At 46.5% G+C, this 13214-nt stretch overlaps 4 protein-coding genes across 4 annotated transcripts; 3 read left to right on the forward strand and 1 right to left on the reverse strand.

Annotated features, from left to right (window-relative positions):
• Positions 1–297: 297 nt before the first annotated feature.
• Positions 298–924, forward strand: PEX2_062320 (uncharacterized protein; the record flags this gene model as incomplete). The annotated part of the gene is made up of 1 exon (XM_016743503.1): positions 298–924. The coding sequence occupies one exon, from the start codon at positions 298–300 to the stop codon at positions 922–924; it is 627 nt and encodes a 208-aa protein (XP_016595628.1).
• A 6216-nt stretch (positions 925–7140) lies between these two features.
• Positions 7141–8061, reverse strand: PEX2_062330 (uncharacterized protein; the record flags this gene model as incomplete). Its single annotated transcript, XM_016743504.1, has 2 exons — positions 7141–7734; positions 7774–8061. The coding sequence occupies 2 exons, from the start codon at positions 8059–8061 to the stop codon at positions 7141–7143; spliced, it is 882 nt and encodes a 293-aa protein (XP_016595629.1).
• Positions 8062–9588: 1527 nt separating this feature from the next.
• On the forward strand, positions 9589–10371 carry PEX2_062340 (Carboxylesterase, type B; the record flags this gene model as incomplete). The annotated part of the gene is made up of 3 exons (XM_016743505.1): positions 9589–9759; positions 9802–10259; positions 10320–10371. 3 exons carry the CDS (start codon positions 9589–9591, stop codon positions 10369–10371), a joined length of 681 nt encoding a protein of 226 aa, XP_016595630.1.
• A 2020-nt stretch (positions 10372–12391) lies between these two features.
• On the forward strand, positions 12392–13141 carry PEX2_062350 (Carboxylesterase, type B; the record flags this gene model as incomplete). The annotated part of the gene is made up of 4 exons (XM_016743506.1): positions 12392–12457; positions 12535–12737; positions 12785–13065; positions 13119–13141. The coding sequence occupies 4 exons, from the start codon at positions 12392–12394 to the stop codon at positions 13139–13141; spliced, it is 573 nt and encodes a 190-aa protein (XP_016595631.1).
• Between the last annotated feature and the right edge of the window lie 73 nt (positions 13142–13214).

Consider the following 13214-nt stretch of genomic DNA (forward strand, 5'->3'; position numbering starts at 1 on the left):
CCTCTCGGGGGTGGTGCACCACTGATGGGTTTGCACTTCTGCGCAGTGCTGGTGACCAGTACCTCTCCAAGGTCCATGCCTTTTGAGGGAAGCTAGGACGAACCCACATTCAATTCCCTTTTAACTCATTATTCTTATGGCGAGCAAGTGACATGCTAACGCGATGGTCTAAATAGCAGTACTCTTTTTTCCGAAACAACCAATTAATCCGCGCTTCAAAAACAAATAAAGCCCGTCATGCGCACAGGAGCTGACTGAATATGCGTGCGTGGCGTGTCATATTGCCTACAGCAGATCATGTCCACGCCTCCAAAGAGCTACCGCGCTGTTCCAGGACTTCTCCGAGTCAGGCTAGCTCCGATCAACACACACACAACATACACGACACACGACACACGACACACGACACACGACACACGACACACGACACACGACACACGACACACGACACACGACACACGACACACGACACACGACACACGACACACGACACACGACACACGACACACGACACACGACACACGACACACGACACACGACACACGACACACGACACACGACACACGACACACGACACACGACACACGACACACGACACACGACACACGACACACGACACACGACACACGACACACGACACACGACACACGACACACGACACACGACACACGACACACGACACACGACACACGACACACGACACACGACACACGACACACGACACACGACACACGACACACGACACACGACACACGACACACGACACACGACACACGACACACGACACACGACACACGACACACGACACACGACACATCATTCTCAACGTACCTCTGCCCTCTTGTGCAAGCTAATAACTCCACTCCCAGGGACATTACTAAAGCGAGAATGAACCACCATGCCGCGCCGCCTGGAGTACGGTGAATACATGTTTTCATTTGAACAAGGCTGAATGCTGCACTCCCAGAGACTAGTTCTCCATAACTTCCAGCAATGCCTCGGAGCTTTCGAAGTTTCAACAGAGCTTACATGGCTTCCTGTTTCTAGCGGCAGTGGAGTTTGAAGCGCTCTTTCAGTAGTATTTCTTTCTTTCTTTACGATGATGATGGTAATGATGAATTAATTGAACCGATCTATTTTGCTATTACATACATGCTGCTATTCAGGGGTTGCGTCCCAGAGCCCGCTCCCGACGACAAATGGTGGTGCATCCCCAGTATGCAAGTCCATCCTCTTCCAGGAGTGGACACATCAGCAAAACGTGTCGCACACTTTGGTTTTCTAGGTCGTATTGACAACACGGTGAGTCTTTTCGCCTGATTATGCATAGGTATTCAGCTAGTCCGATGATACCTATGTCGAGTTGGATCAGAACTGATGTTGTTGCTTTCCGCAGGCCTTTCCAGTACAGCAAATTCGATTTGTTCGGAACATCGATCATCCTCCTAGTCCTCCGCGCAGTCCTGCCTCCCTTCGATCACGATTTCTCCCACGCGACCGTCGATTTTCTTGATACCCTTCCTCGCTGCGGCTGCGAGTCGAATATAACGGTTGTGGTCAATACTAACATTGGTATGATGGATGTTTGTGTCTTTAGTAGTGGCTGCCTCTTTGCAAGCATGTCGGCGGTCTCGTTGCCTAAAATTCCTTCATACGCTAGGATCCAGCGTAATTCAACCTGGATACCCTCGCTAGCGCTCCCTTCCGGCAGGCGAAGGCACGCTTCTGGGTATACCTGACCGGATGGCATTATCGGGTTCTGGATGGCTCTTAGCGGTTCCTGAGAGGGGTGGATTTATGTTATGCACGACGTGAAAGCTTCAGCCTCGAAAGCAGAAGCATTAAGAAACTGTCTCTGGACTGGCGTGTTCCAAGGACTATGCCCTCCACCTATTGTAACCCCACGTCATGGCATGAACACCGAAGGGGAGAGGCTGCAAATTGAGTCCGTTCCCAGATCATCGAAGGCTACATATCACTTTCGCGGACAACTGAATACGAAAAATTGCTTAGAAGAACGCAATTAAGTCTTGGTTCTAGGGCTGCAAAAGGGCTGTGCAATCTAGCCCAGATGTGGTAACGACGCTTGGTGGAACCTTGTATCTCTAAGACTGTCAGGATCAAGAGATCGGAATGCGAAACTGTCCGGCTGAATGGCATTCTAATCGCTATTATAAAGACATAGAAAGCATCAACTTTTAGAGAAAGACGAATAAGCTCTGTTCAAGTGTCACTAATAATACTTCATGGATACCTAGGTAGTAGGTAGTATTTCAATGATCTGGTTCATCACCTCTCCGACGACGAGCGCTATACACCGTCGTTAACAATAGTACGAAACAATCGTGTACAGAAGTTGCAAGCAAAATAATAAGTCCCAAACGAAAAAGAAGAGACAACCACAATAACCACCGGCACTTGGTTTACAACCTCACACCTTAGTTTGGACCGAATCAAGCAGTCCCTTTGTTCCTTTTTTTCAATATGATCGTATCTCGGCGGCGCATCAATCCTGTTATCACCCACAACGCCCCGATTAAAACCTGTCGGTATCTGGCTATACTGTAGCGTTTTCAAACTGTTCTTTCAACAGTTTCTTATGGTTATCGGCAGGGGAAACTTTAAAGCCTCTAGCCCTCAGACAACATGCACATTTGAGCGTACAATTTCCAAGACTAAGACTTCGTGGCAGGATCCTTTTGCGTTTCAGACAGCACCCACATCCCCGAGCGCAACATCCTTGTCGACCCGCGAATTCCTCGACAAGCATACCGTGCATGTACCACTGAGAATATGATCGCGATATACCAAAGCCCCTTATTTGGATATCCCTACCAGAATTTCACAAAACATGGACCCATGTCCACTTCGTAGCGTACTACCCAGCAGCCCAGGGATTATTGAACACATGGATGAGTCCTACCTAGGTAAGAATACTAACCGGCCCCTGCTACTGTTGAAAGTGGGAATCACAGCCTCTGACACTTACGTTAAACAATCTTGTATAACGAATGCAGAGAACACCCTGAAGTCAATCTCATTTGAAGATCATTTACTAGTTTCAGGTCTCGAAGGCCGATACAATGAAGTTTATCGAAACCCCTTCACCAACCCTCCGTATATATAAACAATGCTTATTTGATTGTGAATTTCTCACTATATCCAATTGGTCCTGTACCATGACTAGTCCATGCGACCAACCAAACATCACTGCGCAAGCCAGATCAGTATCACTCTCATTCAAGCAGGTGATCATTTTTACCCTGGCTGAAGATTCACGTCTCTCGGCAATCTAACACTAGCCTTCTCCGGCTCGGCATCAACGAGATCAATCCACTCAAAAGTTTTGAAGTCTCGCGTAAGAGTGAGGCCAATTTTTGGCGTGTCGAGTCTCCATGTCACGTCCCAATTCCGACGCGATTTCACAGTTGGCGTATCGACGACAACCGCAATCACCGCGGGCGCAAGAGTGAGGATAGAGAGTAGTGGGAGATGCATATTTGGATATTGAGGACAAGGTAAGTGAAAGAGAAGATTATGTTGAATTACTTGTTGAAGCGGAGAAGAGGAGGCTCTTATAGTAGTCGTTCAATTAGAAAGAACATCAAAAACATCGTTCTCATCCATGCATCTCCATGAATCATTGCGGGGTATAATCCCACCAAATGGTCTGACATTATCGAGATATAGGATTTCACCGAGCAAAATAGTCAATTTTAGCGAGTCTGCATGGATTGTGTGATTCTTTCTGCACTCTCATCTGCAATGACGCCCGATTAAGATCATGATCACGATTATTGAGCATGGGTAGATAGAAAGATCTTCACCTATCGTGCATTTATGAAATGTCGGCTGTTATACCCGTATACTGATTCTGGTCCTGCTGAGACATAGCATACGGTCCACTTTCGGCATGCATAATGCGGATTGCACAAAACGAGAAAAGAATACCTGACACAAACCATTCGAAGGCTTTTTTGGTACTTGCAAAAGAAGTTCTTACTTCGAGAAACGGCCTTGAGAAAGGTGAGTTCTACTCCGCCGAGCAGGAACCTATTCTTTTGCCAACAAAGAAAATGGTATACATGCTTCAGAGACCAAGCCACTAGTTGTGCCACCAGCATGTGACGTGATAGAAAGCCTCTTACTGCTTCTCAAGGTCTCGTTGCTGCTAGTGCAAGTATAGCCGATAGGTAGTGCATCTCAGGTCTTACATATACGAGGCCAAGACCGCATGGCGCTCGGAAAGTGTGCAGGCTCAAACTGGTGAGTCTCCGGTTAGTGATTTTGTTCTAATTTATTTCTGACCCCACTCATCCTAAGGATTGGTAACTGGCACTTTCTCGCTAGTTGAGCGATTGATCACCAGCATTACCTTAGGCCAAAACGAGATTATCATCATTATTCTGATTATCCTCAAACAACCAGAGAGGACTTGTATATTCTAAGCTTGTCGATATGGATGATGCCCAGGCGCTGAAGCGACGTTATAAAGTTACCTGCCAGGTAGGTACCATAGGGAAATATCACATTGTTTCCTTGTTGCAAAAATAAACCCTGCGCATACAGATGAAGAGGTGTTCCTGCTTAACAAGAAATAATGCCTTCTCATGGTGTCTCTGGCTTTCTTCCGCGACAGCCATACTTCCCGTTTGATCCGCAATCCTTGCAAGAATCAGCGCCAAAAGGAAATTCGACCGTGGCACAAGACCGGGTTTGCTAGGGTCACTCTCAAATATCTCCAACGTATTGCGCCTACTTCCCCACAATCTAGACCGCGTCTATGCAGTAGTCGTGCAAGCTAATGGTAAGAGACCCCAATTCATTTATGCCGTGGCCCGAGGGATCTCAGTCGTCCTTTCAGTGCTTCCTCATGTTCCCGTTCCGCTTCCTCCCATCGACATTATTCAGTGAGCGATAACTCAATTTCCAGTCCGACTTCAATCCCCAACTTCTCATCTCACCTCGGTCCTCCTGGATAGCCATGTTATCCCCCACTAGCAAGTATCGCCTCAAGATGAACCCTTCATATAGAATCGGAATCAAGGTCCAGCTCTTGCTGATGCCAATCAACATGGTCTTCCGCTTTGACGAGAAGCTGAAAGACCCTCACCTCCATCCTATCACCACTGAATTCATTAACTTAGAGCAACCAGTCCCCCTCGAACTCATATCTCCAATCTTCCACTATAGCCCAACAAGTCGCTGGCGCGAAGACTCTTCGAAGTCCTGAGTACCGTATGCGAGATTGAGACCAACGAAACCTGCGGCATGTACATCCATATCACACCCGGGCGAGGCGCATTGGGGATCTGGGCCGTCAAAGAGCCCTGACGGAACATAATCTACTTTGAGTCTATGATCGAGAGTCTGGCACCTCGTCACCGAGTCGAGAACGACCTCATGGTAGGCAGCCGATGAGGCAGCGTGGCACTCAAGGATAAGAATCCGCGGGAGTGTTTGGCTATTATCAGTCGGTGTCATACAATACCGCAGATAATCAATACGATGAATGATAACGGGTCGCGGTATTTTTGCGTGGAATTTTGTTAATATGAAGGCTGGGGGGAGTGGGACGATTATATTCCGTCAGTAGCCTCGTACGAAGGATGAGGAGCGGGTTGTGCAGTGGGCGGATTTTGTGGTGCCTTTCCTGCATGCTGCGTGAATTTCGGTTTCTTTAAAGACGCTTAGTGAACATCCACGGACGCTCGATGGGTTTTACTGAGATTTCTTTCTATTCATGATTTGGCTGGGTCTGGCATTCATGCTTTGCAAAGCTTGTTTTGGGCACATGGCTGGGGGGTTATTCTTTTTGAATCGGGTGAGTCCTTGGGACTCTCATTGTCACTCTTCTTTGCCGCATGGGTTACCACGATCACATTTGACCTACGATAGAATTTTTGTTAGTACACAAGATATTACATTCCAAATAGAGTAATACCTTTCTAGCAAAGCATAGGTCACACTATCATCAATGGTTAACGACAAGACACGCACAAGTTTGGAGCCGGAAGACGTACAGCCAATGCTCCTTCAACCGATGGCCGCGGCTCCGACATTTCGGACAAGACACGCCCCGAGCATAGAAGTGATAGAGAGGAATGTTTCGAATGCAGGAACCAGAAGAATCATACAATTCTAATGGAAAAACCAGTTCAGACAAAAGAAATCTACAGGTTATGTCGGATGCCAAGCCTTCCGACGTTCCGAAGCTAACTTCCTTCAGGATTGAGTTCCGAACTAAAATGGAAATACCAAAGGTTTATTTCCGCTGTGACCGAGAGTGGCGTGGGTATTATGGGGCTGTGATTAGTTAGCCTCATCCGTTAGATTCCGCTAATTAATACTAAGTGGTAAGTTCAAGCTTCGAGGGCTAGAATATCGAAAGGTGTCGGAAATGAAGGATTGGATATATACATCGAATGGGCTATTTACCTAGAATCATATAGCCGTGAAAACAAGAATACTACAACAAAGGGCGTACATATTGTATTATTATTGGCCAACATGTCTATTGGAATTCGTTTGGTCATTCTAGCTCGGAGATTTACATACCACTGAATAGTACCACATTTCTGTCAAAAGGTACCAAAAACGCAGTTACAATCCTACTATTACAGTTAAGATTTGGGCTAACGAGCCGCTCCTGTAAGCCAATCACCATCTCCAAAACGCATAGTAAATGCGATAGATTACGACTTTGTATCTCAACCACCATATCTTGATTCAATTTCCACTGTTCGTAGATAAGAATTGATAAGCGTTTTTAGTAGTATATATCAATTTTGAAGAAATCTAAGACTCGAGTTGTTGTCATGAAAAAGACGTCTCTAGATTCTAAGTATATATATATCTTATTCATGAGAAAGATTAAATCCCAAAATCCTCAACAGTAGATAGATATGATAAAAAAAGCTGTCAGCTTTAGGGAACCTTTGATATGGATAATCGTTGTTGTGATATTAAGTCTAGATCTATCACATTTACTATGTGTTTTGGAGATGGTTGTTTCACCAGATACGTTATCTAGACACTTCATTGTTGGATATTGGAGTCTCAAAAATACCCAATTTGTATGTGCTACAAAGGTTATCTTTTGGCTGCTGATATGTCATACCAATTTTCCTGGCGGTATGTCTAAATTTCTGGGTGATTCGCCCAGAACTCTTCTAAGGACGTGGTCTTGGCTTTCAGCTTATCGTTGTCGAGCTTCGGGAAAGTCCAAGTTCCATCTATGGCGTGGAGTTGGTAAAACCATCCGATATAGCGCTCAAAGTGACTTTTGTATCCTTGTTCTCGGGCACTCAGTGCCTTCGCGCACAGGTCTTCCACGCTCCCCATGATATCAAGAGTGACCTTTCTTCCCTGGCTCTGCTCGTAAATTTGGGCGATTTCGATCAAAGAATTCGCTCCCGAACAAACGTTCCAAAAGCCACCTTCGACGGCGTCATCACGCTGTAGTATTTCGGCCGTGAATTCAGCTGCATCTTGCTCAGTCGTCCAGTACCAGACAGCATGCCCAGTTCCCCAGATTTTCATTCGCTCCTCTTTGGGGTCCCACAAGTTCGGCTGGTCGGGTCCAAAATGGCCATGATCGGCGAAGGAAAAAAGGGTTTCCGCAAATATTCCGTTGAAGACGTAGATGGGCTTGATATCGGAGGTCATCTCGACCTGGTGCCGGAAAGAAACGTATGCGTCATAGCTCTCATGCTTTCCAAGCTCCAAGTTCCGCTAATCATGATTCTAGCTCGTAGCTATAAATAGTTTGACACTAGCACGCTCAGCTGCATGAAGAAGGAGCAGTTGCCCATCGAGTTGAAGACGTGGATGCATGCCATAAGCGCAGATGACAGCATCGACGCCTGTACAAGCACGGTCTAGAGCTGCGACATCGTAGAATAGTGGACTCTCAATGAAGGATTCTAGCAGGCTATAGGCCTCTGGGACCATCTTGGAGGGGTTTCGACCGATACCCCGAACTTTGTGCCCACGACTGATAAGGCTATAGACTAGTTTCTGGCCCAAATTACCGGTGACACCGGCAACGAGGACGAGCATGCTAGAAGTTCAGAGTGATGAAGATAAGCAAGAGTTCAAACAAGGATCTGCTATTGCATAGAATTTGTTAAAAGCCAGAAATCAAGCCAAATCTACTTACGTTGAGCTTTCTTTGATTTATAGTGCGCAATAGTTTAGTTTCGGGACAGTGAAGATTGGGCGTATTCGAAGACTTACTCGGAGTTGATAGATGCTTTTAATAGTTGGATGTGCAGTCTCTTGAAACCTGTGGAGAACAAGTGATAGTTTCCTCGGACTTACGTTTCGGACAACTCCTGCATTCCGAATTGCTGAAGCCCCGAAAATGCTTCGGACTCTTCTCTTCTCCGACGCTTTCCCTTCTCGGACGGCTTCAACTGTCCGAACTTTTGAGACAAGTGACCTTATTTGTCTTTTCAAAGAGTCAAAAGTAATTTGTCAGAGGTTAGACGTCCTTAACCCGTTGACCGCAGCGGTTTGCTTTTTTTCTTTCTTTTTTTTTAGCACATCCCCTTCGTGGACAGTTAAAGGGATTCAGTTCTACCAATCTGTACTCTTGTATTCCATTTGAAAACTTCCCTCAACAATCATGGCCTTTCCCATATTTGCCCTATTAACCCTCAGCCTGGTGGTTCCGCTCATCATCGCCTATCCTAATTGCGCAATCGAGGGTGAATATCCCACGGCTATCATAGCCAGCGGTACCATAGTTGGCACAACTACGCATCCATCATCACCTACAGTGACTGTAAATAAATACCTTGGTATTCCGTTTGCACAGTCTCCGCCCATCCGATTTTCGCCCCCTGAAAATCCCCTACCTTGGAGTTCGCCATTGAACGCCACAGAATTCAAGCCTGCTTGTATTCAGCAATTTATGAGTATTAGCACTCTACTAAGATTATTACCGAATCTCACTGATATTTGTTCAGATGACGAATTCAGGAAGATATTTAACGACCCGCCTTTACCAGAGAGCGAAGATTGCCTCTACCTCAATGTATTTGCCCCGAAGGGCTCGGTTCTAGGCGCCGATAAACCAGTCATGTTTTGGATACACGGTGGGAGCTTTCAGCTTGGGTCCGCCAGCGTCCCAGAATACGACGGCTCTGTGATAGCAGCACTGCATGATATTGTTGTTGTGACCATTAATTATAGAACAAATGGGATTTTCCCATATTATGGCCGGCTGGGAAGGACAAAACTGACACATAGTTGATAGTATTTGGCTTCCCTGCCTCGCCACAGATTGCCCTAGAATAAAGGAATCTCGGATTTATGGATCAAAGACAAGCACTCGCCTGGGTAGCCCAAAACATTCGAGCTTTTGGGGGCGATCCATCAAAAGTGACGATATTTGGGGAATCGTCAGGGGGCTATTCCGTGAAACAGCTCCTCGCCAATCCTCCTCGTCCATTACAGTTCCGTGCTGCCATCATGCAAAGCCAGGCTTTGGGGGATCAAGGTGACGGCGACAAGTCTTGGACAGCTTTGGCAGATGATCTAGGATGTAACTCGACAACGCCTGGAATCTCATAACTCGAGTGTATGCGGTCCTCTCCTGCTGATCAAATCAGAGCTATTCTCAACGGCGGTACCCTCGGCTTCCCACCAGCCGTTGATAACAAGACCAACAACGGCAATTTTCAGGCCGCCATCAACGCGCACACCGTCGCCGATGTGCCAATTCTTCTTGGCACCAACGCCGACGAAGGAACCGTGTTGACGTCGGTTATTCCGGGCTCTCAGCTTCTTTTCTAGAACATTTTTGGTAACGACACTCGTTCCCAAGCCCTAGCTCGTGCAGCGTACCCCCATGACGCCACCGAGAAAGAGCTAAAATCCCGCATTATCACCGACTATCTCTATACTTGTACTACTTCTGCAATCGCCAATGTCCTCAGCGATACCGATTATAAGGTGTGGCAGTATTACTTCAATGCAAGCTTCCCTAACACCCAGCCCTTCCTAGGAGCGGGCGCTTGGCACACATCTGAGATCTCTCTCGTTTTTGGCACCTACCCGAGAAATTACATGACCACACCTCAGCAGATCGAATTGAGCAAATTCATGCAGCATTCTTGGGCTTCTTTTGCCAAGGATCCGGAAAGAGGTCCCGGCTGGATAATGATTGGGAGTGGGAAGGAGGACTTGCAAGTAATCGGGGCGAATGGGACGTCTTGGGGGCAATCGTCCAACAAAGAATCTGTCGAGGATATCTGTAGGGTTTATCTTTCAGCGATCGGAATAGGAGGCATGTAGTCCTGAACAGGTCTAGAGCAGATGTGCTTGGACAATCTTGTTCCATCCCAATCTCGTGTTCCGTTTTAGCACCTAGCCTCAGCGGTGTCCCGCTGTTCCCCCATGTCGCGCTCCACATGCTTTAAATTCATCTTATCAATACTTTAAATACTCATATTCGCCAAAGTAACCTGTCAAGTTACCTCTGTTCAAAGGCGTAGTTTTTCGTAATCGTGACACAGAAAGGGGTGGTTGACAACTCCTTCATGTCATTTGCTTGACACCAACTGGAAGCTGGTCCTTCGATATTACAGTCAGATATATTAAAATACAATGCGATTGAGCTCTCAGCCTGAGATTCAGGCTGGGGTTAGAATTTAAATTGCCAAGGCCTATATATGTATGTCGATATGGGCGAGGACACGAGTGGTTTGATTATGCGAACAGCAGCTTAGCAGAATAGACTGCCAACAACAGATAGTGACGTAGAGTTAGCAGGTTCCATTGAGACACTGCATGCTCTGCGCACTGTGTGTCGACATATCATCAAGGTTTCCCTGGGTAGTAGGATGCCAAACTATAAATACAGCCATGACTAGAATCATGGGAGTGCCATCAAACACATACAACGGCCATTCATGGGTCAGGAGATATCCATCATTGCCTTCGATATACTCGATGACACGGAAAACAGATCTAACGAGAATCAGTCCGCTCATCCCGTACAACGAGTACAGAATCCGCATGGAACGCCGATTATGTTCACTGAGGTCTTTGGAGGCGAACATTCGGTGCCACCGCTGATGAAAGATAGCAATTGCGACAAAAAACCCGGATAGAAATATGACTTGAATCACCAATCCCAGGATCATAACAACTTTTCCGGTGTCTTTAGTGGACTGCTTGCTTTTGGTTGAGGATAGCATGGATCCTGCCACAGCCTGAATAAAAAACGAAAGAATGTCACCAGACACAAATATTATGGTCATCCATCTGGGATGAAGTGCAGACAGGGATGTCGCTTTGAGGTTTGATATCGTCCGCCCAAGAGTAGCGTAGACAGACGCGGCGAATAATGCTGGCGCAAAAAGTATTAAGAGAGTCTGGACGACGTACGGCCAGATTTCTCCGCTGCGATGATGGGCCACGGCACGGATAGCAAAGCCAGCTGTTTCAACTAATGTTTCGAATAATCAATTAGCAAAGCCTGAGGGTTGGGTGGATAAATCAACTCACAAAAGCCTCCGAGGATAAACCAGCAGCAAAGCTTTCTATACTCTCGCGTGACTCGCCAACAGTTGATAACAGAGCAAATTGCAAACAAGCTCGCAAACACGATTCCGGCAACGAAAGACGGAAGATAGTTCCAGATAAAAGACCCATGATAGGATTCGAGGCGCGCCATGTTGTAGAAAACCAGGGAAAATGGGAATAGAATGAGATGAAATTTGGGGGTATGAACTGGCATTGCTATTATATACATCAAAAGTTTCTCCAACACTGTATATGAGTGCGGGCTTCCTTTGCTTGATACTCGGAAGTACCAAGTTCTTGGCAACTTCCACTTTGTACCCAGTCTGGTTAGCGTTACGAGCTTTGTGGGGGCTGACTTGGCAAGAATCCAAAAATACTAGTGGAGCCAAGACGGCACTCGGTATATCTCCGTATGAATGATTTGCGAGAGCTCTCGCAACGCTAGCCGTATCTCCAAAATGCCAATTGTTTTAACCAAGATAATATGTAACATAGAAGCTCATAGAGGTTACCGAAGTCCGATTATTAGCAAACAAATTTTATGCGAGATCTATTTAAACATGCTCTCTGTCTTGTTGAATTCTAGAGAGAAGCAAAACCATCCATTCTTTCTATATCCAACCGGGTATGATGAACGCAAATCTACTCGTTCTTTTAGCTGCAGTGGCAGCTCTTCAGGTGACACCGGCAGTGGCTGAGTGTAATTCCTCCAAGCTACCAAAGATAGATTTGGGGTACGAAGTCCACCGAGCCGTGTCCTTTAATGTGATTATCCTTGCCAGCTTTAACCTTTCTAAATTGTTGATAAATAATGTATAGGAGACAACCCAAATCTACACCTTTTCTAACATTCGCTATGCCGAACCACCGGTTGGAGATCTTCGTTGGGCTCTTCCTCTTGCACCCAAAGGTCGAATGTCGGGTATACAGGACGGAACCATGAACCGTGTTTGCCCACAAGGATTTCCTAGCTGGTTCAGCGTGACATCTCAATTTCAGGCTGCTTTTTCGAACCACCAAGCTTCATCTTTTAAGTATGAGGAGGCCAAGAGGCAGGCCGAGGCTGATCTCGCTTCCCAACCTGGAGATCCCGATGTTAATGCAACCCAGTCCACCGAAGGCTGTCTCTTTCTGGATGTGATTACACCAAATAAGGCATTTCAAAATCGTGATAGTCACCATTTAGCTCCAGTATTAGTTTGGTAAGAGCCCCTTTTTATCCAATCGCGTTTATGTCTGACGAAATAAGGATCCATGGAGGGGCTTATATCACAGGCAACAAGATCGATGGCAGTCCCGGGGATCCCACCCGTCTTATCTTAAATAGTCAGAAGGATGAATCCAACGGCATTGTCTATGTCGCAATTAACTACCGGCTGGGCGGGTTAGGCTGGTTAGCAGGGCGGGAATTTGAGGCAGCTGGTGGAGTTCCCAACCTCGGTCTTCATGACCAACGGCTTGCCCTGGAATGGGTTCAACAGAACATCAATCTATTTGGTGGTGATCGGAATAATATTACAGTCGCTGGTGGTAAGTACTGAGTCTATTTTCTTAGAGTCTGCGTCTAACATGGAGGGATATAGGATCCGCTGGACTGCCGGAGTGATGCAGCGGACAGTTCTGGCAGTACTGGCGATGCAGGTACCCGGTGACTCGGAGAACCAGGCGAAGAGAGGGGA

This window comes from Penicillium expansum (genome assembly GCF_000769745.1).
Source record: "Penicillium expansum strain MD-8 chromosome Unknown contig196, whole genome shotgun sequence".
Taxonomy (NCBI): domain Eukaryota; kingdom Fungi; phylum Ascomycota; class Eurotiomycetes; order Eurotiales; family Aspergillaceae; genus Penicillium; species Penicillium expansum.